This window comes from Protopterus annectens, chromosome 2.part1 (genome assembly GCF_019279795.1).
Source record: "Protopterus annectens isolate FY-2018-M chromosome 2.part1, PAN1.0, whole genome shotgun sequence".
NCBI lineage: Eukaryota > Metazoa > Chordata > Ceratodontiformes > Protopteridae > Protopterus > Protopterus annectens.
Window position 1 is genome coordinate 1789470043 of NC_056729.1, and position 26374 is coordinate 1789496416.

The 26374-nt window shown below is 41.6% G+C and overlaps 1 protein-coding gene across 2 annotated transcripts in view; it reads right to left on the reverse strand.

Annotated features, from left to right (window-relative positions):
- MTOR (mechanistic target of rapamycin kinase) overlaps positions 1–26374 on the reverse strand; it is a 4577509-nt gene that overhangs the window by 1294614 nt on the left and 3256521 nt on the right. For both annotated transcript variants that reach the window (XM_044063218.1, XM_044063219.1), the window contains exon 35: positions 3564–3689. In XM_044063218.1, the coding sequence (XP_043919153.1) occupies positions 3564–3689 (126 nt within the window). The remainder of the gene's footprint in view (positions 1–3563; positions 3690–26374) is intronic.

The window sequence follows — 26374 nt, forward strand, 5'->3', positions numbered from 1 at the left end:
TTCCTTGGAATTTACAGGTTTTGAGGGCAAAATAATGGGGTGCCACAAATTCCCAAGTGGCCCCTTCAAATCCTGATTTTGCTTTTTTTCTTTATTTACAATTTTCAGTTACCGCTGACAACATGCATCACCAGTGTATCCCAGATCATCATCAACATGCACGGGTGTGCATGATGACATCAGCATCATGAGACATTGCCTTGCTGCCTGTTAGAGACTTGGATGAGAGCTTTTTTTTTTAAAAAAAAAAGTTGTTTATGGCCGCAGCCCGCTGACGACGTGTGCTGCACATGTTCAAGATGGATGGAAGTTAGTTAAACCCGATTTTAAAGTTTCCTGATAGTTTATGTTTTGTGTTGTAGAAAATGTAGCATTTGGAAAGGATAACAGACTGACCAGATGCTCATATGTTACTCGCCTGTAAGCCTACCAGTATGACTATGCACCAGTCAAAAGGCTGGAAATGGTAGCATACACTTTGTTGAATAAACAAACAGTTTCCAATAGCAGTATCACGTGTATAATTTCATTTAGTTACACATAACCATTCAATGTATATGGAGCTACTCAGCAACCTGTCCCATTTTTGTAATGTCCATTTATCTACAGTTATCGCTGCTGACGCTGAACATAATCATCCAATCTACTTGCACACCAGTACCACATATGTACACAGTTAGTTAATTGTACTGTATTTTATATTATATTCTTGGTACAGTAGTAGGCTAGAGAGGATCACCTGGTATATCTGAAATATGTTTTCACAGCTAACACATTCTTTACTCTGCTGTCATGATTTTCAGATTTGTTTTCAGTGACTCTTAATTTTAATCTATATGCTAGGCAGAAAATAGACGCAGCTACACACAAACATGGTAATATGGCACATAAAGTACAATCACTGGCCTAATAATTTTCATGGCAAATGAAGCTGCTGTAAAGGATTAAGTGCTTGCTTTAAAATTAATTGTTCAGCTTCTTTATTTTATCTTTCCCATGTAGCTGATGAATATGAATGCTATGTAGGGCAGTTTCAATGCAAAAATGAAAGATGCATTCCCATAGTCTGGAGATGCGATGTCAAGGATGAGTGCACTGACATCAGTGAAGAAGACTGCTGTAAATGTTATTGCTATTTTTTGTTTCACAAGCTTTTTGTTTTTACTGTGTAATCGTGGGGCTCTAGTTTGCAGAACTATCCATAATGACAGTGTGTAGCATGTTTTCTGACGTGGTTACAAAGCAGAATCATAACGGCTGTCCACCTTTGTTTCTATAAAATATAAGACTGTTATGCATTTGCAGTAGCTATACTAATTTGGATTAGTCGGTCTGTTAAGTAATGCATTTGTGATGGATACTTGTCACAATTGTACAGCTACATATTTGTAAACTAACTGTAGTACAAAAACTGCATTTCTTTGATGGGCATCAATTACGTGGGCTTAATGCCTTTATGGTTTATTAATATAAACTGCTTGCTGAAATACTGACTTTTCCCATCTGGTTGCTGGCGAATGTAACCCGTTTTTTAGACAGACTGTAAGGGTTTGTTTTTGTGAATGAGTGCTTGTTTCACTTGTCTCGCACTGATTAGTTATTAGAAGACAGCAGTTTCATCATGTGTAGCCATCAACTAATGGGAGCTTATTGGGTTAGCCTGCTGGGCATGGCCTGTCTTCAGAATGGATGGGACCTGGGATGAAGAGCACAATGTGAAACAAATGCATACAGGATTGGTGGGAAGGCAGGTATAATGTAAAAAACGGAGTAATACAGTGCTGATTATGCAAAAGTGTAACAATGACAGGTACACTGTTTTGAATTTCAAATCTTTTGAGTTTATGGAAACTGTTTTAGCTTCCGTTTCCATTCAGATGTTAGGCTTTTTTAACAAAAAGACACAGCAGATGACTGCAAACTAAGAGCCATAGTCAAGTCCCCAAATGATGTGGACATCCTACAAAAGGGCCTCGCTGAGACAGATGCCTGGTGTCAGAGCCATGGCCTCAAGCTCAATGCCAAAATGTGCAGTGTCATCCCCTTTGGTAAAAGCTCTGTACCCTTGAACTGCCACATAGGCAGCAATCTACTTAACACCGAATGTGTGAGAAGAGACCTTGGGACCCAGGTGGACAGTAGTCTCTCCTTTGATAGTCACATTGCCACAGTAGTCAGGAAGTCCTTCTACGTAACACACCTCATCATAAAAGGGTTCTCATCCAGGAAAAAAAGAGGTCATTGTTCCCCTCTACTCGACACTCATTAGACCCATTATAGAGTACAATGCCCCTTTTGGAATGCACCTCACAAGACATCTGCAGCAGCTGGAAAGGCCACAGAAGTACCTCACAAAGAGGATTACTTGCCTCAAACAAATGCCCTACACTGACAGCATCAAAAAAACTCCATCTTTACTCCGTAGCATATCGCCTACTCCGAGGTGATCTCTGCTTAACATATAAAGCTATGTCAAACCCAGAGCTGTTGGACATGCTACACCTAAAGAAATCCCAATCCCTTCGAGCTACACGCTCTAGGGACCTAAACCTTGTCACCACAATAAACAGGACTTGCTGGAGGAATAGATTCTTGTCCCAGAGACTTCCCATACTCTGGAACAGACTACCCATCTATGTCAAGCAAAGTTCTTCATTAACACTCTTCAAGAAAAATCTTGATGAGTGGATGGGAAATAGGAAATACACCCCGGGGATCACTTCTGTCTCTCTGCTCGACAGTGGCACAGGAAAATAACTTTCTTGGGTGGCGTAAGCCAGGGAACTTTGTTGGTTAGGCTTACATAGGCCCTTGGGCCGATAGCCTAGTACCTACCTATGAACCTATCACATCTCGCAACTTCTTCAATTTGCATTTGAATGATAGTATCCCACAATTCCACAGGAGTGGACAGGGTTACATAGGTATGCATGCAAATTTCATGTTAATGAGCACTCCGGTTCTTTTGGCCACTTTTTCTGGGCCTTTGTCCAGATTTCTGATGTTTCAAGGTTGAGACATATGGGGATGATGTCAGTGTTGTTCCTTTTCTTCAAGTGTAGAAATGCTGAAAGCCATCCCCTTTTCTCATTGCAATCAAATAACTACACAATTTCCACATGCATGCACAAATATACCCTTAATATATGGTATCTCCTTGTTTTCTGGAATGTTGCTACCAAACATGGAAACAATATTTCAGATAGAACGGGGATGAACTCTCTACAATAAGAAGCATCTTCTTGTACATTACTCTGGCATACACCAGCATGCTCCCACAAAGCCTTTCTACTTTACATGATGTCAGATGAAACAATTAACCACAAGGCCCATTTGGATGCCTTTAAATTCCACATCTACGCAGATGCATAACAAGAAGCACAGGAAATGCAATGTGAGTATGCAAATAACTCTTGCTTGTGATGGCAGATTGCACACATCAACACAGTTCAGCTGTGTGCACTCAAGAAAACCTTGCATGTAGAACATTTTAACAATTCTTTTGCAGTTAAGTATAACATTTAAAAAAAACTGATTCAGTAGTACTAGCTGCCAACACTCACCAGGCGCCCACTCTTGCCACATAGACTGGCATATTTCAGCCACGTCCTCATATCTTCATGAGGATTAATAACGAGCGAGCGTACCATCAAAATGCGTTGCCAGTCTTCTACAATTCGCTGACAGCCCTGAAATAAAATTAAAAAAATCAATGGTTTAACTACTGAAGTGTATTTATAACCATCATCTGCAACAACCACAATCAGTTTCTAATACTTAGAAATTACTTTTTTAACAAGAAATGAAAATGTTACTTTAGCAGCTAGTATAGAACAGGTAGTGCCAGCTGCTGATATAAAAAAACCAGCAGGACTGGAGTAAGCATTCATGCTGTGACCGTGGAAGAAGCTGATAAGCAGTGTTGGAAAGAGTTGGCACACACATTTAAAGTACATCAAATTTCTGAATGAACAGTAGTTAATTTTCCTGCACTGTCACAACTGAAAACAAACACTCGGGTAATTTGCCATGAAGTACACAAGCAGAGGAAACAATGTTTACAGTTTTATCACTCCCTTTAAGTAAAACACAAACTCCTAAACTCAATAGTTGCAAAAGCAGTATATTTTTACCAAAACAAAGTGCTTTTAAGAGAAGAAATAAACTTCTAAAGCTAATAAGGCAGTTCTTGACAGGAAACTAACAATGTTTACATAAATATTGGGATTCTTAAGGAAAACACTAACACTTTTAGTCATAAATTAGAAGAAATATGCAATAATGATAAAAAGGGGAATAAATTCTGTATGGAAGGGTTCCCCAAAGGGGACTTATTTGCTGGAACCAAAGCTGTAGATCGATCAGTGCTCTTGAGAAGCTCTGGAGTTGCTTCCTGTGAGGCAGCAAGAAAGTACTGAAGTTACTTCCTTTTGGCTGCTATCCATCTGATCAATGCTGGCTAGTCAACAGTGAGAGGGAAGGTGAGGGAGGGGGGTTACAACTTTTGAAACAGGCCAGCTGTTGCTTCTAGGCAGAAAACAACCCAAATAGTCACAGGTTACTGCAGCAGTGGAAGTGATGAAAATCAGAGTCTCTTATGAGAGGACAGTGGAGAATTACTTCATTTTAGAAAGGCTTTACATAATCTGTGAGAAGTCAAGGAGGGGAATCCACACTACGACAAAAATTCAATATGGCAGCCAGAAGTGTAGCTGGCTCAACCAGTGCCCTCTGCCGGTATCACAAACCAGCTCCCTACTCCCTCAGCTCTTCAAGTGAAGAGAAAAAAAAAAAAAAAAACTTCACTGTAATTAACCAAACAGCTTATTACAGTTCGATACAAGTCCCCCACCTCAAGCCCTTCCACTGAAAAGCAAAAACACTTTACTGTAATAAGCCAATGGGCTACATTGAAGCCAGTGGTTTATTACAGTTAGATTCAAGCCCCCCCCCCCCCCAAGCTCAGAGCAAAAAAAAATGTCCATTCCTTCTACTAGCTGCCCCAGCAATTCAAGTTCTGTTTGTGTCTTGCCCATGCCCCTCTTTATATATATATATATATATATAGAGAGAGAGAGAGAGATTTTTTTCTTACTTTACAGTTTAGGCCACACTCAGAGTGCTACAGCACTCAAGTTTGACTGCAAATGCAATACCGACAAAAAGAGATTCAGATCAGCTGAACGTACCCCCCTCCAACACTTTGCCCCGGGGCAACCACCCTCTCACCCTGCCCTAGTTACTCCACTGACAGCAGCTACTTGAACTCTGATGGTACAAAAACTGAAGCACGAATCAAACAAGTGAGCAAGAAAGGAAAGGATTTCTGGAAATGAAGCACTGGCACATTCATTTCCTTGACAAGTTGCCCAAATGGGAAAATGTTTCTATTTGCTGCTGTAAGTTTTTGAAATGCAGAAGTAATGCATACAACTGTGGTAGACAATGAAAGATCTGGAGTTTAGGTTGTGTAGGTCTATGTGAGGCAACCTGGAAGGATGGAAGACAAAATCTTTTTTGGGATCTAGAAACCACAAGGGGCTCCTGAGGTGAGGCTTCTACTCAGGAAACCAAATTTGCTTGGGCCAGTATGGTGTACTGAAACTCACAGTGGCTTTAAGCCTTACTGCTTTCTGTAGAAATCTTAGCATGAGAAGCAGAGGGGGAAACGTGTAGAGGAGCCCAGTGGGCAACTGCCAGACTACAGCACCTCTCAGTGGCTGACCTTTTGGGGGAATCAGAGCAAAGAAATGTTACACTTTGTATTGGTCCTTTTCCCATTTGATTTTGGGACACTGGCTCTGACCTTCAAGGAAAGCATGACTTAACAAGAGGAAACAGTTCTGTCTGGTTTGGGAGATGAGGAAAAATACCCAAAAAAGAAAGTAGGTTTTCCCAGTGTCAATTTTAACCCTAGTGGGCTTTCAGAACCCACTTGTCTGAAACAATCTGTAGCCAAATGGGAAGACTGAGAAGCAGTGCCTGGCTCAGATTTGAAAAAGTGGCATGAAGTGGGAGGTGGGGAGGAATCCTGGAATAGTCATTCTGAAGTGGAAGTCTATCCCTTTTTCTGAAAGGATTCTAGCTTTTATTAGATCCCTCCTGACACTTCTTTGAGCTCTGCTTGCCAGAAGCTTGTAAAGATTACTTACTTTACTTTTTGAAAAAGGAACCAGAGGTTTTAGTAGATTTAGGAAAACAGGGCTGAAAAATCTTAGTATCCCCCTGAATCAATATGTCACCTTGATCACATAGAGTACCCGCAGTAGCTGTAGGACCACACAAAATCTTAAATTTACCATCATCTACAAACTTCTGATTACATACTCAGGCAAAACTCTAATCGCGGTAGCAGTAGCTATAGCCCTGGAGCCAGCACAGTTATACACACCCTTTAAAGAATGTGCAGACAATTTAAAAATAATAGCAATAATAAGATTATGAAAGGATCAAATTTCTGAAAGCAAAGTGGCAGAAAAGATCCTCAAACTATCAACACAAGCAAGCATTAAGATGAACATATGAGCCTGTTAGTTCAAAATTCTGAACGTTAAAGTAGAAAAAGAAAAGATTATCTTATCAAACCTGTCAAAGGCTTTAGTATCCTTATCAGAAGGAGAACTGTCACTGATCTGTTAGCAACTGCAGAAGCAATGGAGATAGCTGCTGGGTCAGACCAGAGATGGAAAAAAATGTGTTAGACTGAGGAGCTTTATAAAGTCTATCTGCCTTTTCAAGGATTGAAGATGGACTATCAGGATTTATTGGAGGCCAAGTCAAAAGCATTCTTTAAGGCTGGCATAACATCTGGAAGAGGAGTAGAGTGTGGCATAATCGCATGCAACATGGCATAATATCTCCTTAAAGAAGAGGGAACATCCACATATTTCCACTGAAATAAAATTTTCATTCAAAACAGTCTCAGCAAAGAAGAATTCCTCTACAGGAGAAACTGAGGAATCACACTTCTCGGAATCAGTCAGGGACATGTGAAGAAAACAGACAAAGCCATCTCTCTAGCCTTATCAGAATCTTCTGATAAAATATAATCAGGAAGAGTGGAAATATGATTTACACTCAAAATTTCTCTCCTGCTGCACAGGATTCAAAACCTGCATTAAGCCATTGGGTATGTAATTCATCTGTATTAACAAAAACAATTGCTTGGTTATTTCTTCTAAGGCTATCAATAGATGGAGATCAAGTGAAGGATGGCACTTCACCCTGGGAAACAAGTCTCTTGTATTGGCCACCTCAAGATAAACCTCACAGAGAAAATCTATTGACCAAATCTATGACCAAAGAAAGTTGTTATCCCATGCCCAGACAGCTGCAAGGAAGTGCTTAACCCACAGTCCTTGGTAGCAGTAGGGAGTACACCAATGAGTCCCAGGGAAACCAGTGAGTGGTCTGAAAAACAAGCCGTGGTCACTGCAAAGTCACACATTAGCGGCTGAAGGACTCAGTGAACCCATGGAGTAGGCAAGGGCTCTTTAGTAGCTTTTTTCTTTTTAGATGCAGTAGGAGAAGGAACTGTAGGCCAAGTAAGGGAATACATATTCCTGCAAAGACAGAAGTCTGTTCACTGATGGGCACAGCTGGAAGAAGTCGATACAAAGTAAGTATTCACTCACATTCACAAGCACTACACACACTTAACCTTCCCCACAGTCCGAATAATCACAACAGTAAATGCACAAGCAGAAGACTTTTCCCCCAAATATCAGGGAATAACTTTTCCCTGGTAAGTGTAGCTAAAAGAAGGTCAGAAGGCAAGTTGTCATGAAATGCACACAACCACTCAACACATTTACTTTGCCTTATGAATGTCTATGTCTTTCCACTAAAAACACAAAAGTATAAAAGCAGCACGGTTACCACAAAAAAAGTGTCTAAAACAGATATAACTAGCCCAAGCTAAAAAATATCCTGTGCACTGACACACTTGTGGTAAAAAGTAAACACATACAAATGCCAGTCTATATAAAGAGATCCAGTACAATTTTTTGTCAAAAAACAGACAAAACTTAAAATCTCATGTGAAAGAATTCTCCAAGGGGGGGACTTACCTTCCAGTAAGTGAAGGATGGTGCTGACTTGTCAATCCTGTGAAGCAAGGAGGAGTACTTTTGAGGAGGGCAAGAAAATACTGAGTATTTTTGACACCTCGGCAGCTGTTTTCTCCTTTTGAAGTTCACGCAACAGCAATGCAGCCTAGCTGCATGTTTGGAAGGGAGCCAGGGACATTTGGAGATTGGCTGTCCATTACATCCTGGGCAGTCTAAACCCATACAGCGTTAGGCTACTGCAGCAGTGACACTGATGAAAGTACAGCTGTGTATGAACTTACAATTACAACAGATATTGTATTGATTATTCTTGCAGTACATCAAACTGTTGGGTTATCCTGTCAAATATCCTAGATGTCTGGCCATCATACCAAAGCCAAAACCTTCCATGGATCCATACATCTGATGCATGACCTAAGCCTGTGGGCGGGTATATAAGTGGAAGTAGAACCATGAAAACCCCAGACTATCTCAAAGTCATTATGCCCGGAAATACCTGAGGATACCAGATAGGACAGGTAAAGGTCAGCCAAGAGGGGATACAGTAGAAAATGTGTCCCCCTTGGTCCATGAGAGGTAGAGCAAAACTTAGTTAAAAGACAAATAAGGTGCGTAGTAGAGTGGGAAGGAATACTGCAATGGTAATCAGTAGGAATTCCTCTGTTACAGTAAGTTCTTACACAAATATACTATATATCCTTCCTTAGATCAGTGTTGCAGTATTCAAAACTGTTGGGTGATTCCCAAAGCTTAATGAGTGTTAAGGGTGGATAGATCAGTCACAGGAGAGGTGTCAATTAATACAGGGAGAACTGACCTGGCAAAGAAGGTTATGGATCTAGAGAAAGCATTTACCCTGTATTGGTTGGTAAAGTTATGTACAGAGTACTGAGTTGCTGCTTCTATGAAGGCTCTCAAGTCAACACCTTTGTAAAAGGCTCCAGAGCAGGCCACTGCTCTAGGTGAATGTGCTTTTACCATCAAAGTGAGTATAAAAAAAATAAATTGACTTAGAAATCCAGTTAGTAATAGTGTGTACAGAAATTGAGTTTTCTGGCCTGGCTTCTTCAAAGGAAATAAACAATTGGTTGGTCTTGCTGATGGGCTTGGTTTTGTCCAAGTAAACTCTGAGATGTCTGTGTACAGCCAAGTAAAATGAGCATTTTGTCTCCGTTACTCTGAGGATTTGGGAAAAAGCAGGGAAATCAATGGCTTGATTGAGAGAGAACTCATTTTCCAAATTAGGCATAAATTAGGGTTTGGCCATCAAAGATGCTGTCTTAAAGAAAAATAAGGAAGGGAAGGACTACCATCAGGGCTTTGAGCTCATACACCTTTCTAGATGAAGAAAGATCTACCAGAAGTATGGTTCTCCAAGTACAGAATTTGAGAGTGGCAGAAGTTGCTATTTCAAAGCTAGGTAGAGTGAGCTTTTCAAGGACAAAGTTAAGGTCCCAAGAAGGGGGAGCTTTTCTAGGAGGTTTTAAATGATGAAGGGAAGTTTTAAGAAACTGTTTTACCTCCAGCCTAGAAAGAAGAGGGGGTCCAGAGGTAAGCATGCAGAAAGGTGTGTCTTGACTGAAGAGTAGGCTTACACAAACTAGAGGGGATAGTAAGAAGTCCTGATTGCATAGAGTCCTGATCTCTAGCATAACATCATACAGAAAATCATTTCCATTTGGATATATAATACTTTCAAGTAGCAGGTTTACTTGCATTCTGAGGAACCTGTAGCACAATCTCAGAAAACTGGAGTCGGAAAGGGATCACAATCCAATCATCCATAATGTAAGGCTGTGAGATGATAGGTTGGGATAAAGTAGAGCATTCTTCTGTTGTGTAGGCAAGTTCACTCTGTAGGGTAACTTGTGCTTGAAGACCCCTGGCTAGGTGGAAGAGAAGGGGCATCCAATGCTGCCTTGGCCAAAAGGGAGTCAACAGTAACATTTTTGGGTTGCCTCTCTTGATCTTTAGCAAGATTTTTTTTAGGAGTAGTGGCAGAGAAGGGAAGGCATAAAGGACATGGCATCCATCCTCCATGCCTGGGGGCAAGGAGTTCTGGAACAAAACTGATGTAGCGGTTTGTTTGTTGACAGAGGCAAATAAGTTTATCTGAGGAATACCTCATTTGTGGACTATGTCTAGAAAGACCTCTCAATTCGTTAGGGTCTTCTCTTGGTCTGCTTAGAAATTCCACCAGGATGTTATCCTGTGAAGGAATGTAACTTGTTGGAAGAACAACTTTGGTGGCCTGTTCCCATGATAAATAAGCCAGTCCGCATAACTGATATGATCTTGCTTTTCCCCTTGCTTGTTTGTGTATCACTTGACAGCAGTGTTGTCTGTGAAAATTCTGCAGGGACCTGGAGCCCAGGTGTGGAAGAAGATATGCAGGGCATGAATCAGAGTGCACATCTCCTTCAGGTTGATGTATTCCTTCCTCTGGATTTGGTGGCCACTGGTCCTAGACTCTCAGGGAGCCTGCCCACAATTCCCATGCATTGTCTGATGTAACTGTGTTCAGTTCCTGGTTTGTTTTCTATAAAAGCAGGCTTCGGTTGAGGTTTACCTGCGATATCCACCACTAGAATTCTTTCTTTAGGCAAGGGAGAAGTGGAATCTTAGTGGCAGAGAAAGAGAATGCTGGGACCAGACAGACTTCAGGTACCACTGAATCTTTCTCGTATGGAGTCTTGCAAAGGGGACCATGGGTATTGGTTGCAGCCATGAATCACAGAGTTCTGTGAACTTCTCTTCCAGTACAAGTCTGAAGGGATAGGAGAGAGACTAAAAGTAGTCAGAGTGATTCTTAACCTTGTCTGGAAGTAGGAAAGCCTGCATGAGTATGGTATTCATTCTGCAGGGCAGGAAAGAAATTCCTTAACTGGATTCATTGTGGACATCTTTAAGAGAATACTGCATTCAATGGATGAACACAGACTCTGGAAGTGAAATTAAGATGTAGTGAATGGGTCTGCTGAGAAGGTGCCTGTATTAACAGGTCATCTAGATATGGGAATACCCTGGGTTCTGCAACAAGCTATGATTGGTGCCAAAGAATTTGTGAACACACTGGGGGTTGTAGAGGGTCCAAAGGGTAAAGCAGAAAATGCAGTGAATAAGCTGAAAATCTTAGAAATTTCCTGAAGGAAGGGTGAATTGGGATGTAGAGGTAGGCATCCTTCAGATCCAAAGAGAGAAGTAAAGCCTAAGGAAGGACAAAGGGAAAAAGAATCTAAAACAATAACGTCTCAGGTTCATAGGTGTTTAGTAGGCTAATGACCACAAGGGCCTTGTTAAGCCTAGCCATGCATCCCAAATCTCTGGTAAGTTCTGATACCCTTGTGTAAGCAGGGCTTTGTAAGATGAAATATTTACAAGCTGGGGCCTGGGAGCTGAAACATTTACTGGTTACCTGTGTCCATTAGAGACATATGTGCCAAATCAGGTAAGAAATTCCTGTTCCCCGTCAAGTTGCACTTGAATTAGGTCAGGAAGGAACTCAGCTTCAAATGGATAGGGAGCCTGCTAGTTCCACACACGGGGTAATTTCTGAGATACATACCGGTCTCTGTAGCAGGTCCTATTTATATCACAGGCAAGGTTTAAGTCTTAAGAGTGGGCAATCCAGGTGCTGTTTGTTTATTTTGTGGATATGTAGGAGATCAATCAGAGTGGGGTCTGACAATGCCCTGTATGCCAGGCATAGATGTCCCCTCAAAAGCCTGTAGGAGACAGGATACAGGGATAGGGCCTTGAAGCAGTCTGCATAGGACATTTTACTTATCCCCTCTATTCTTTTAGTGAGAAAACTCTGGATGTTCCAGTTGTTGGATATGCCTGCTTAGGTACATACCAAAGGGGGCACTACTGTACTCAATGATAGGTCTGATGAATGCTGAATACAGTGGAACAATGACTTCCTTGGACTTAGACATCATACCTTTGCTTATAAGTTGCTCAACACAGAATGATTTCCTCACTACTGTAGACACGTGATGGTCAAAGTCTAGATTACTACCTGTGTGTGTCCCTAAGTCCCTGACTACTGGGTCAACTCTAAGGGGTGTGTTAGCAATATAAACCCAGGAGCAGAAAACTAAATGACAAACCAATAAATGAGGCAAAGGAGGCTCCAAATCCACAAACAAGGTTTAATAAACTTAAAACCAGTAATGTTACTGGTTTTTAGTCTATTAAACCATTTTTGTGGATTTGAAGCCTCCTTTGCCTCATTTATTGGTTTGTTAGCACCAGTTATCAGGGGTGGATGACTTCCCAAAGGATACTATTACGCATTTCTTGGCATTTAGTTTTAGTCCATGGCTTCAAGAGAAGTAAATGCCAAAACAGCAGTCCAAGGACTGATCTCTGAGGGACTCCACTTGTTTGGCATCTTTGTAAAGGTGGACTCCCCAATTCTAATTTCCTGGGTCCTGTCTGTGAGCCAGTTGGCTATTCACTGAGTGACACACAAGTTTGTACCTAACCTATTGAGTCTGTCAACAATGCCTGAGTGGGGCATTGTGTCAAATGCCTTGGTCAGGAAAAGGTAGGCAGTATGAACCATTTTTCCCTCATCCATTGCTTTGGTTACCTTCTCAAAGAAGTCCACCAGGTTGGGTAGGCATGATCTGCCCTTGGTTTTCTATATCTCTACTGGTCATTCCATGAAAATTATTTCCATGGCTTTACATATAAGACTAGTGAGACTTATGGGTCTGTAGTTTCCAGGGTCTGTAGATGGCCCGCCTTTGTGCAGAAGAATGACTGTTACTCTTCTCCATTCATAAGGCACATAGTGTGTTTGGAGGCTACACAGTTAAAACGCAATTCCAGAGGCCCTGATGGATCATGTTTAATGCTAGCTAGAAGGCATCCTGGGATATTGTCTGGGCTCATTGATGAAGTGTTCTTGGTCTTAGAGAGAGTATTAAGGACCTGTTTCCTAGTGATAGTAGGGGGAGTTATATTTGATGGTATTTCCTGAGAGAAGGCTGACGGGGAGAGAGGGGTAAAGTTGGAGCTGAATTTATCAGCTAGGAGGTTTGCTACATCTGGTTCAGTATAGGTGGCTCCATTTACAATGAGCTCTTTGTACAATTGTGCATTGTCTTTGAGGTTGTGGACATAACTAAATAATGCTTTGTGGTTGTCCCTGGCCTGGGAGGCCAAACTTACCTCAAATTTGGCTTTAGTAGACTTTATTTGTCCTCAGAGTTGTTTGTTTAGTTTGACGAGAGTGCTTTTATCCTGCTAGGTGCTGCACCTCCTAATTTTTGCCATGATTTTCTTCCTTCTGTTATACAGCCTATTGATTTTGTGATTCCACCAGGGTGGCTTGTTTTTTTTTGAGTTAGTTCTGTACTTCTTCCTGGTGGGTACAGCTGCCTCTGTGCAGCCATTAACACACTTGCACAGGGTTTCTGTGAACAGTTCTGCATAGGCAGCAGTGTTTCTCATGGTTTATGGGGGCTTGAAATTTTGCCATGTCATCACTTAATAGCAGAAGGTTAGTCTTAAAGTAGTTCCTGAATATTCTAGGTTTAGCTGGGGGTCCAAGTTCTATTTTTACATCAAAGGAGACCATTTTGTGGTCTAACCTTACCATGAAAAACATGACAGTAGGGAGTGTGTAGCACTCTCCTAAATTAATGAGAACTAGATCCAGTATGGTTGCACCCCTGACTGGTGTATTGATTACCTGGTGCAGGGAGTTTGTGTTTACTAAATCCAGGAATCTCTGTGCCTGTACCAGTTAATAGTGGGGTAATTAAAGTCACCCATGAATGTGGTATTGGGTTGGATGGTTAGTGTTTCTAATAAGTTTAAACACATGGTTTGGGTTTCCTGGGTGATAGAGGGGGACCTAGAGCTTGGTATAGTATTGGTACTGGATTTTACCTATGGTGATTTGAATATGAAGCAGCTGAAGTCCATTGTCCTATTTGACCAGCCTTGAAGTATATTTATGTTTGATGTAAATAGAGACACCTCCACCTTTAGTTCTTGCCTGTGAAGTAGCTGGCCTAAATATGTGGAAGGCATTACAACCTTGCACTGTTGGTGTGCTCTCCATGGCTTTAAACCATGTCTCACTGACTGCACGGATGTCAGCAATCTCTAGGGTAAAGAGAGCTTCTAGGGAGTGGAGTTTTTTATTTAGAATCCTAGCATTGAGCAGTAATACCTTTAGATTTTCTTGGTTTTGATGTACTATGTTGGAAGTACTTTCAGTTTAGCATTGCCTAAAAAAGGCATATGGGGAAAGAAGTTTTTAGATAATATTCGAAAGCCTAGAGGGGGAGGTGTAAACCATACTTGGCAAAGCAGTGTGGTCTGTTGACCATCTCCTTCCATGCTGACAAATACTGCACCCCCATAGAATGACACCAGAAACTAAGCCAATTATTAAGGTCAATCATCTTTTGTTCATATTGTGGCATCACCCTTAGAGAAGGTAAAATGCTGCTGAATGCTAGGCTCATACCAGCCTGAAACACATTCTGAGAGCTTCATGATGTCTCCCTTCATATAGTCTAGGGAGGTACGTCTCAGGTCATTTATTCCCACATGGACTAAGACTTGAGTCATACTGGCACTTCTGGGTCCAATGACCTGAGTGCGTGTGTAATGTGGCAGATCCTAGCCCCTGATAAGCAACTAACTGACTTTTTCCTTACTCAGCCTGGTGGCAGGGACATCAGTATGTCTAAAGATGGAGTCTCCAATGACTAGAATGTTGGATTGTGTGGTAGCTTGCCTTATGGGCTTACAGATGGAGGCTCCATGAGCTGTAGCTCTATTTGTTGATGTGGGTGCTGTTTTGAAAAAGTGCATTTCAGGCTGCTGAAGGTATTTGTTATGTGTACTTCGTCTAGGAGGTCTTTGTGGTTTAGGAAGATTACATTTAAGTGCCTCGGCATAAGTAGGTAAATATGTCTGCTTTGAATTGTGTGTGATGGGTGCAGCATGTGTACTACTGACAACTTTATCGACATTAGGAGTACTTTTATGTGTGAGTGTTGCCTTCAGTGACATTGTGTAAATACATCTCTCACACACCGCATCAGTTTGTTTGAGAATTAACTGGTTGTCAGTAAACATGAGGCAATTACTACATTGCCTCAGGATGCCCATATCCACCAAGCTGGTAAAGGAGACGGTGGGAAAGTTCATATCCATTGCAATAGACCCTTTTTTCTGATTAGACATTTGGAGTGAGAATATCAATCAATGTCAGGAGTATCCAGTTTGTAACTATGGGGACAGTGCTCATCACTGCATACTAGTTGTCCTGTGTGCAACTAGATATTGGAGAAATTTCAATTGTGCTTTTACAAGAAAAAATGTCACTCGAGGTGTCTGAGTCTGTACCGAGCACTGCCAAACACTTGAGGGGAAACTAATACGTAAACCCTGAAAATTTAAGGATGAAGCATTTAGGCAGATACTCTGAAGTAAGAAACAAATCAAGTAGCACTTACTGAAAACAAAGAATTAGCTTGTGAAGAATGATAAAAAGAGGGGAGTCGCATGAATGGCTACTTGTAATGCTGGTCTCACTACAGATTCATGCTGCTGGGATACAATGCTCCTTTGCTTCTTCTCTCATCAGAAGCAAAATGTTAGCACCGCTCCCAAGATAAGAAGCAGGCCACAGCCTGTTTGGTGATCCACAGTCTTGTTCCAGATGATGCAAGGGTCTGTAGGCTTGTTGTAGCCTTTTCTTGGTAGATGGCTTGCAATCAGACCAATCAGGAATGTTAAGCACAGACACACTGTTGAACCAGAAAGTCAGGAATCAATGCACTCTGCTCCTCCTCTCACCAGGAACAGAATATAAGTAAAGATTCCAAGCTGTTGCCTGTAAAGCAGTTATTAGGCTTTCTGGTGATCAGCACTCTCCAGGAAATAATGTCCCTGTGCTCCTTCTCTCACCAGGAGGTATCAGAAGCACTAGTCCCAAGATGACTACTGAGAGGCAGAATGTGGTCTCTCCAATAACTGGTGGTCTTGCAATAGCTTTTTAAAGGTAAGATTAAAAAAAATCAGTTAATATCCTATACACTGCAGTGTGCACTAAGCAGTTTGATATGTAAGGGGGCAGCAGCGGCCTTAGGTCAGCTGGTGCCCTAGGCAAAAGGGCTCCACGGCGCCCTCTCACACCACCCAAGTGCCCCCATCCTGGTCTACCTACACCAAATAAATACTGGAAAATTGCCCCTGCAACAGCGGCGCCCTCGGCGGCCGCCTAGTTGGCCTATGCCTAAGGCCGGCTATGTACGGGGGTAACGTAAGTTTTAGCTGTCTAAGTGGACAGCCAGTAATTTTAAAACAGCAAGACAGATTGAAAGGGGGTGGACACGAGTTCTGGTTGTATGGAATACAGTGGGTTGAACAATAAATTTAAATAGCTGAAGGGAAATGATTTCAAAAAAATTATAATTTTGTGCTTACTCACACCAGCCAGTGAAAGGGGAGAGGGAAAGAGACGTGGTCAAATTAACGTAAGGGGCAGGCAACTAGAAAGACCATTGCATTTAAGAACACAACAGCAACAGGTTGGGAGGGTGGGATCTGACTCTCAAGAGACATAGATGTGGTCTCTTTCCAAGCTTTAATATGCAATTAAAAGCAGAATACAAGTAAAACACAGTGTAAAGAAAAAAAATCACAGTGTACAAATTAGAAAAAGGCAATAAAGTAATACAAAATACAAGAGATGAAAAGCAAACTAACCTTTTTCCCACAGCAAGCTGTGGCAGAGTCTGGGTGAGCTTTTCCAGTAAAGCTTTGAAATCTCTTAATTTACCCCTGGTTTAGTTCCTAGTTCCACCCACTCAGTACACAGATAATTAACCCTAAAAGACCTGTTCTAACTTCTGTGTGACTCCTGAATTGACCTGCTCTAATTTCTGCCTGACTCACAGAAAACACAGCTGTGGTCTCTTTCCAAGTTTTAATATTTATTCATTTTTTTTTTATTTATTTGTAGTTTGTTAACCGGGAAAGTCCATTGGGCCATATTGAGCCCTTTGTCAATGGAGGCCCGGGGAGAAAAGCTCCAAGTACATTCAAAATTATATTGCCAGTTAATACAAGAAAGTATATATAACAATTCGAGCAGTTAGTACAAAAAAATAATATTGGCAGTTAATACAATTATAGGAGAGGAAGCTCCATGTACAATCCAAAATGTGTTGGCAGTTAATACAGTTATAGGAGAAAGCTGCAAGATACATTCACATTTATTGGCAGTTAATACAATTATTGCACCAACATGTTGTAGTGAAAAAAAAAGATATTACATAAAGCTAGTGCTTGAGAGATATGGAGATTAATTGAAAGAAAGGAACAGGAGAAATTTAGGAGGGGTGTGAGCAGGAACATTCCCAGATGCAGGACAGATAAGACTGTAGAAGGGATTTAAAGGCAGAATGATGGGGTGGAAGTGAGTTCCATTTTCGTGCAAGAGAGAAGGCTAATAGAGATTGGCCTAGAGTGCGAAGAGGTTTGTGCAGTTCAAGTAGGTTCTGATTGGCGGATCTAAGAGAACGGCCAGGCTGATGCAATGTGAGAGTGGAGGATAATGAAGGGCAATGGGAAGGATTGAATATGCAATTAAAAGCAGAATACAAGTAAAGTACAGTGTAAAGAAAACAAACAACAGTATACAAAACAGAAAAAGACAAACTAATACAAAATACAAGAAATCAAAAGCAAATGAACCTTTCCCTTACAGCAAGCTGTGGCAGAGTGTGGGTGAGCTTTCCAGTACAGGGAACCTTAATAAAAGTGCTGAGTAGGGCAAATCCATTACAGGTCTCCATTCTCCTCCTTTTCTTTTATTAGAAATAGTCTGGAATAAAACACTCATCTCATGTGCTGTTATGGACCAGGTTCTGCTGCATCTTGGTCGAACGGGGCTTGAATGATAGGAGGTAAGAAATTCACTGGATTTGGAGGGGGAGGGAAATGCCCTTAAAAAGAGGAATTTCTGTCCAAGCCATCCTGTAACTTTGTTGAATAATGGAGAAGATCCATTTGTCTGTAGTTATGAGTCATCAGATTGCAAGAGATGAGGTTACTGTTTGACAGGGGAAGGGATGGACCGAGGTGGGACATGAGGAGGTAGGAAGTAGTCAGGCTGATTTGGCTGGATAAGGAGAACTCCAAGACTTAGAATCATTGTCTGGTTTATATTGAAATCTCTTTCTAGGCATTTTCTAGTCCTTGTATGGGGGTCTAGACTCCCTACGAGAGAAGGAAGGGGGAGGGTTACTGGGTAGTTACTCTGATATCTGGGAACAGTAGTGAAGTACATTACTCTGCAATCCTTCATAATTTTATGTTGCTCTTGCATGGTTTTAAACAAACTGGTTGCTCTGGAGCCAAATGAAAGATCGCTATTCAAAGCACAGCTGGCTTTGATGTCCTTCGGTAAAGACCGAGAGTGATGCCATCCACACCTTCTGAAGACAGATTCAGTAGTAGCTGCTCTAAATGACATTGCCACTGCATCACAGCTGCATTTGATGATATGTCTAGCCACCTGTGATGCCTGAGCCAACCTAGACATGGTCTGTTTAGTGACTGGCACTTAAACAGAAGACAGAGTTTTAATTGTATTAGCCAAAACAGACTGTAAATATTTTATCATTTGAGTTTGATAATTTAGAGCTCTGAAAGCCAAAGCGGAAGGGGATATACTTTTTCCCTAAATCTGTCTATTGTTCAACTATCTTTATCAGAGGGAAGGGTATTAGCAACAGGTAGCAGTTTGAAGGACTTGTCTGTAGAAATACAAATGGCAGAGGGGTCTATCAAGGGGCTTTTATACAGAAACTTTAAATCTTCAGGCACTGTATAATTTTATCAGGCCTTTTAAGCACGGGGGTGCTGAGAATGAGAAGCAGAGGAGATAGAGGCAAAGGCACCAGAAAGGCTTTCAGGACAGGAGGAACTGGTGCATGCATATGGGGTGCCTACATCTAGCAAGTCATAATACCTTCTTTTCACATCTGAAAGTTGTATATTCCCACTCAAAATGCTTCATAGTGTTAGAAGCAGTTTCTCCAAAGAAAGGTTTGTCTACAGAAGAATTAAGGGACAAGGAGTACTCATCATCAAAGGCCACTTGCCCTTTGGAGTGAATATGGGAAGAATAGGTCAGACAATGTTCATCGGAATCAAACTCTGACTCGTCATCCCCGGAGGAAGAGTTCAGACATCTTTTGTGAGGAATAGCAGGATTAGGAGCAAGAGAGACAAAAGATGGCTGTTTGAGCTCCAATTCAGCCTTAAACTGGCCTTGGGAAAAAAATCGATCCACTCCTTTTCCTGGAATCTCTGAGAAGAGGAAACATGTCATTTATTTATTGATTATCATTGGTTTCAGGGAGGCTAGGGGAGAAAAGCTCCAAAACTGTTTTTTTTTTTCCCCCTCTTTGGAGGTATGTCAGTTTTAACAAGATGTGGCACATCTGAACCCTGACATACCTCAATTAATGATTCTGGTATTTTTTTCCCTCCTAACGTTTGCATAATACCTCTGGGTTCTTCAGAAATTATTAGATGAGGTTATCCTTCTTAGCAGTGTCAGTAAGATCAGTAATTTCGGATTAACCTAAAGCAAACACCATATCTTACTTCAGCTGGGTCACAGTAGCAAAAGTCTGAGCAACTGTCAACTATACTATGGGTTCTGAAATCTCAGAGGGAGTCCAACTGCGCAGTCAAAAAATTAGGCCTAGGCCTCTTGAACTTCTTTGGAAGAGGCAATAAGTTAGGAATGGAAGGATCCACCATTTTAGCTTGGGATAGGGGCTTAAAAGTGCTGGGTCTCCATATAAGTGTTAATAGAAGAAAGGAACATACTTAAGGTTTTAGGCGGGAATGAGTGACAGATACTTCAATTTTTACAACTGTCCTCTGCACCTATGCAAAAAATGCACTGTGACTGGAGAACCTTATTGGGAATCTGCCTACCACAATTGCACTTTCTCATCCTAACTGATATCTAATAGAATTATAAACACCAAAACTTTTAAGAAAAAACAAGGAATATTCCCCAGTGAGGCACTTATCTGAACCACTGAAGGCATATGATACCAATGAGCACATGTAGAAAAAACTGAAGGGTGACAGTTCTGCGTCTGGACTGGTAGCAAGGTTCTCTGAGGATTTCATGCTCCTAAGTCTACTTATGTACTGTTATGCCCATGGGCATAGGTCATGCATCAGACGTGTGGCTTCCATGGAAGGTTTTGGCTTTGGTAACTCAGCCAAACAGCCAGATTATATGTTGACATAATCCAACAGTTTGAAATGCTGAAACTGTGATCTAGGGAAAGACATCACTCAGTGCTGTTCGGACCAAGAGGTGGTCTCTAATAGCATCTTTAGTATGGCCTTCTTGATTATGAAAATAATCTTGGGAATCAGAAGAAAAGGATAACAATGTAAGCTGCCTGAAGGAAGACATTGTGCTATATAGGTTTTCTTCTCAGGCTAACACAGTCATGTTTTTAGAGATAAGATTTTGTTATTCCTCACATGCTGATGTACTGTATTAGATTGTCTGTTAGGAATTAAAGGTTTCCTGGAGACCAAAGGTGATTGAAGGACTGGACAGGTATGATCACAGCCTTCATATCTCTTTCACATTTATATGATGACCATAGACTCTGGACTATGGTGTTCTTGGAATACACTCCATGTCAGGTCTGAAACATCCACAAAGACTTCCTGGAAGGGTGATGGGACCAGAAAGGGCACTACAGGATTAAGACTGTATCTGGTTGATCCATTAGAGTGGTTCTTCTTTATGAAGGGCAAGAGAGGAATTGGGAAGCCCAAAGGCTGAAAATGTTATGCTTAGAATGGTTTGAAGTACCACTTAATCTTTCTCATATGGAGACTGGTAATGGGAATCATTTGTAGAATTGAAGCCATGTACCCCATGGATCTCAGTAACTCTCTTGTTGAGATAAATTCTAAGAGTAGTACATACTGAAAGGAGGAAATTAAATACTGCATTTTGTCCTGAGGAAGAAATGCTGTCATATAAAGAACATTTAATAGCACCCCAGGAAGGCTGCATCTTAAGGGGGTTGCAGGACAAACATTTTCAAGTTTAGAGTCACACATGGATAAGGTTGGGATGGGATCTATAGTAAAACTGAGATCCTGAATGAGTTTGTCCTTTGAAGAACTGCTGAGTCTCCAAAATGCTACAAGAGGAGCTAGCAATTTTGTAAACAACATTGGGGCTGAAAAAAAAGACCACAGGGCAAAGCAGCAAGACTGAAAATAAAACTAAGGCACAGAATCTTAATTTCCTGTGAGAGACTTCTAAGACAGCTGCACACTGATAAACAGTTTAATTTCAGCTCTACCACTGTGAAAAAAAGAAAATGAGAAATAAGAGCCAGTAATATTATCAGCTTGAGTAAAATTTAGTTACCGGCTTGAAACTAGACTGCATGGATATCAGCAAAGAAGAAATTTAGAGAGATTGAAATAAAATTTACCAGAAAAAGTGAACAAAAAGAATGAATAGGAAGAATCCTGCAGCTGTTCAGTAAAAATGCAGTTCAAGCTTCAGTACAAGTGATGGCTTCCTGTAACATAGAGGAAAATATAAATTCTATTCAAGCCACAAACTTGTCTCCTCACCTCCTATGAAACGACACTTGACCCCAGTACCCCTCACCTAGGAATAAAAAACACTTGCCATGGTACGCATTCCTCATTACATATCTACCCAAAAGTGGAGACGTACATCCTAACCCTGGCCAACCCTTTAATCCTAACCCCAAAGATTTAAACATGCTTACCTTAGAAGTGTATGTAATAAAATAGCCCCACTGCTTGTCTGGATTGATCATAATAAACCTGACATACCAGCCCTTACTGAAACATGCCTACACCCCAATGTAAAAGACTCAGAAATAATACCTCCAAACTTTGCAATAATCAGAAGAGATAGATCTAAAAAAGGGGGGAGGGATAGCACTTCTTTATCCCTCTACACTCAACATCACTCCCTACACCAGTAATATACCCATCTTTTCCAGTGCTGAGGTACTAATCTCCTTTTTGAACCTCAATATATCAAAAAGAATTTGCATAATAGTAATATATATCCCACCAGGTAACAGTATGCCAGTGTTGGAAAATATTTTATCCTGGACATCCCAAACAATAAACCTTGAAATACTAATCTTAGGAAACGTAAATATAGATTGGCAAACCATAGCTTCCAACTTCCCCACACATAGTATAAATCTGTATGTTTTTTCTCAGCTTATCAATGCTCCAACAAGATACAGTAAAGATCTTACCTGCCAATCCACTTTAGACTGGATTCTAGTATCCCACTCTGCCAATTACCCCTCTTCTGGTACACTGTCTAGCTCCCTGAGTGATCATCTGTCAGCTTACTCCCTTAGAACAAACACCCAACAATTAAGAGAACACACTATAAAATCAGTTAGGGAAGCAATACATTTTTGTCAGCATAAATTAAACAACCTCCTACAGGAAATAAACTGGACACCCCACAAACAACTACCCCTTAATGATGCTGTACTATACTTTAATAACACTTTCCTTTACTTACTTAATACCCCAGCTCCCATTCGTATGAAAAGAATCAAAAAGAACTCAGCTCCATGGCTCTCTAAGGAATGTAAACACCTGATGAAGCAAAGGGACCTAGTGTGGTCAACCTGGAAACAAAACAAAAATGAACAAAATCATGTTAATTTCAAAACACTACGTAACAAAGTGACAACACGTCCGTGGTGGTGCAGCGGTAGCGTTGTTACCTCACAGCAAGAGGTTGCCCCATTCGATTCTCGGCTTGGGTTGGGAGTGCCTTCTATGTGGAGTTTGCATGTCCTCCCTGCGGTCGAGTGGGCGTTCGAAAGACATGTGTTGAATGGGTGTGCCTTCATTGAAGGTTGGGCATCAGGCTGGTAACTCGACACCATAAAAACCAACTGCCAATCATTAGCGGACCGGAGTTCCGCTATGGCAACCCCTAACCGGGAAAAGCCGAAAGACAAAATAAAGTACAGTTTTGTACCTACCATAAATGTAGATGTCCGAACTGGATAGCATCTGCAGTCATAACAAATGGTTGTCCTGTCGTCAGGCAGCCCTTCGGTCGGCCGGATTCCAAAGTCTGGGTCCGGCTTCGGCTGATGTCGCACTTCACCCGATGTCATCTCTGCTGGTCTTCGGGTATAAAGGCATCAGCCGATGCCATTTTCCTCAGTGTTTCTTGCCCCAGATGCCAGTTGCCCTCTTGGAAAGCTAAATTTTGGATAAATGCCAATGTTTCCAAAAAAATAGAAGGCAAACACAAAAAATAAGCATGTATGTACATATATACAAACAAATACACCATAAGAGACTCCCCCCCCCCCCAGCTAGCTATTAGGAGGATAAATACCCTAGGAGTACCACAGAGGGGAAGGAGGGTGGGTAATCCTGACTGCAGATGCTATCCAGTTCGGACATCTACATTTATGGTAGGTACAAAACTGTACTATGTCCTTCATGGATGCATCTGCTGTCATAACAAATGGGTAGAATACCATAGCCAAACTAGGGGTGGAGGAAGAGAAATTATGGTGTAGTTAGGATCCCTTGCAGTACAGCAGTGGCAAACCCTGCTCGGGATCTAGAGTATAGAGGTAAATTATAATGCTTGGCAAATGTATGCACGGAGGTCCAAGTAGCCGCCTCAATAATGTCCTTGGTTGCCACTCCTCGTAAGAAAGCTGTGGTAGTGGCTGCAGCCCTTGTAGAATGAGGTCTTATGTTCTGTGGAATTGGTTTTCCATGGTAGGAGTAACAGAATCTTATGCAATTTCCTATCCATTTGGAGATTGTCTGTTTGGAAATTGCTTTTCCTTCCCTTCCTGTTGCATAGGCTACTAAAAGCTGATCAGTTTTTCTGTTACCTTTGGTTCTGTCCAGGTAGTAGCGTAACTGCCTATGTACATCCAAGGTATGCAGCAGTCTTTCCCCCCTGTTCTGTGGATTGGGAAAGAAGGTAGGTAGGTGGATTGCCTGGTTTAAAGACACTCTGGATACCACCTTAGGCATAAATGTAGGATTAGTTCTCATGGACACTCTATCTTGATGGAAGATTAGGAAGGGTTGCACTGCCATTAAGGCCTGTAGTTCCGAAACCCTCCTTGCTGAAGTAATTGCCAGTAGGAAAGCAGTTTTCCATGATAGGTGTTGCAGATCTGCTGTTGCTGCTTGTTCAAACGGAGGGAGTGTCAATTTTTCTAGCACAAAGTTCAAGTCCCATGCTGGTAATGGTGGTTTCCTAGGAGGTTTTACATTCTTGATCCCTCTGAGGAACTGCCTGAGTAGAGGATGCGAAAAGACAGGTGGATCGAAGCTGTATTCTGCTGAAATTGCTGATGCATGTATCTTGATGGAGGAATAGGACAGGCCTGTATGTAGAAGCTCTGCCAAGTACTCCAGGATGTTAGCAATATCTATGTTCGACACATCTTTTCCTCTTTCAGTACTCCAAATGACAAACCTTTTCCATTTTCCTGCATAGTTCCTTCTTGTTGAAGGCCTGCGGGCTTCAAGGATAATGTCTTTAACCCTTTGGGATAGGTCTGGGTTAGTTGCTGCTATGTGATGTTCCAGGCAGTCAGTTGCAAGGATTTTAGGTTTGGATGCATGATGTTGTAGTTGTTCTGAGTTAACATCAGAGGCATCAGGGGTATTGACCACATTCTCCCCCGAGACATGCTCCTCAGCAATGGGTACCAGTGTTGTCTTGGCCAATTCGGAGCTAACAGGATTATCCTTGGACGTTCCTCTTTGATTTTCAGTAGTACCTTGTGCATCAAGGGAAGAGGTGGAAATGCATATGCTGTCAGGCCTTTCCAATTGAAGGATAGAGAGTCCACCTTCCATGCAAGTGGGTGGTATGTCCTTGTGCAGAATTTTTTGAGCTGGTGATTGAGTGGGGATGCGAATAGGTCTATTTGTGGCATTCCCCATTTCTTTGTGATGGCCTTGAAGATGTCCGGGTGTAGCATCCATTCGTGAGCATCCGAGGTGGTTCTGCTTAACATGTCTGCTAGGGTGTTCTCTTTTCCTGGCACAAATATTGCCTGTAACTGGATGTTGTAGCTCAGAGCCAGATTCCAAAGGTCCAGAGTCATTCTGCATAGGGGGTATGAATGAGTGCCTCCCTGTTTGTTGATGTACCACATGACTGTGGTGTTGTCTGTCCTTATCATTAAATGGCCTTCTTTGAGGAATGGTCTGAATTTCTGGATTGCTAGTTTTACTGCCAGCATTTCTTTTTGGTTTATGTGCAGGTGCAGCTGGTCTTGAGTCCACAATCCTTGTATGCATTTGTCCAACATATGCACCCCCCAGCCTAGGTCTGAGGCGTCCGTTGTGATGGTTTGGCTTGCTTGAAAGTTGTGGAAGGGTAAGCCTGGGTTTGACTGGCATGCTTGAGCCCACCATAGGAACTCCTGTTTTAGGCATGGAATTAGTGGGATTTCGGTTTCTAAGCTGTGCCTGTGTTGAGACCATAAATTCTTTAGGTACCACTGTAGCTTTCTCATATGCAGTCTGGCATGTGGGATCAAGATTATGCATGATGCCATGAAGCCCAAGGCCTGCAGAACTTTTCTTGCTGTTAGTTTGTTCTGCTTTGTCAATGCCAAGAAGTAAAGAGGGAGTTCTTTTTGTTTTTCTGCAGTTAGGAATGCCATTTGTTTTACTGTGTCCAATTCCGCACCCAAGAATGTTCTTGTTTGGGATGGTATCAGCCTTGACTTTTGTAAATTGACTGTGTATCCCAGGGCTTGTAGTAAGCAAATGACCCTTTGTAAATCTGTTGTCAGCTTGCTTTTGTTGTCCGCTTGTAACAGGCAGTCGTCCAGGTATGGATAAATTTGGATTCCCTGTAGTCTGCAGTGAGCGATTACTGATGCCAGGCATTTTGTGAATACTCTGAAATGTATGTAAAATGTGAAATCTGAGGTATCTTCTGCAATATGGTCATATGGGGACGTGCAGGTATGCCTCCTTGAGATCTAGAGTTACCAGCCAACACTCCTTGCCCAGCATGGGAAGAAGTTGCTGTAGGGTCAGCATTTTGAATTTTGGGACAATGATGTATGTGTTTAAGACGGACAGGTCGAGAATAGGTCTCCAACTTTTCTCTTTTCTTGGTACTAGGAAGAGTCTGGAGTAGAATCCTTTGCCCCGTTCTGTTATTGGTACTCTTTCCACAGCTCTCA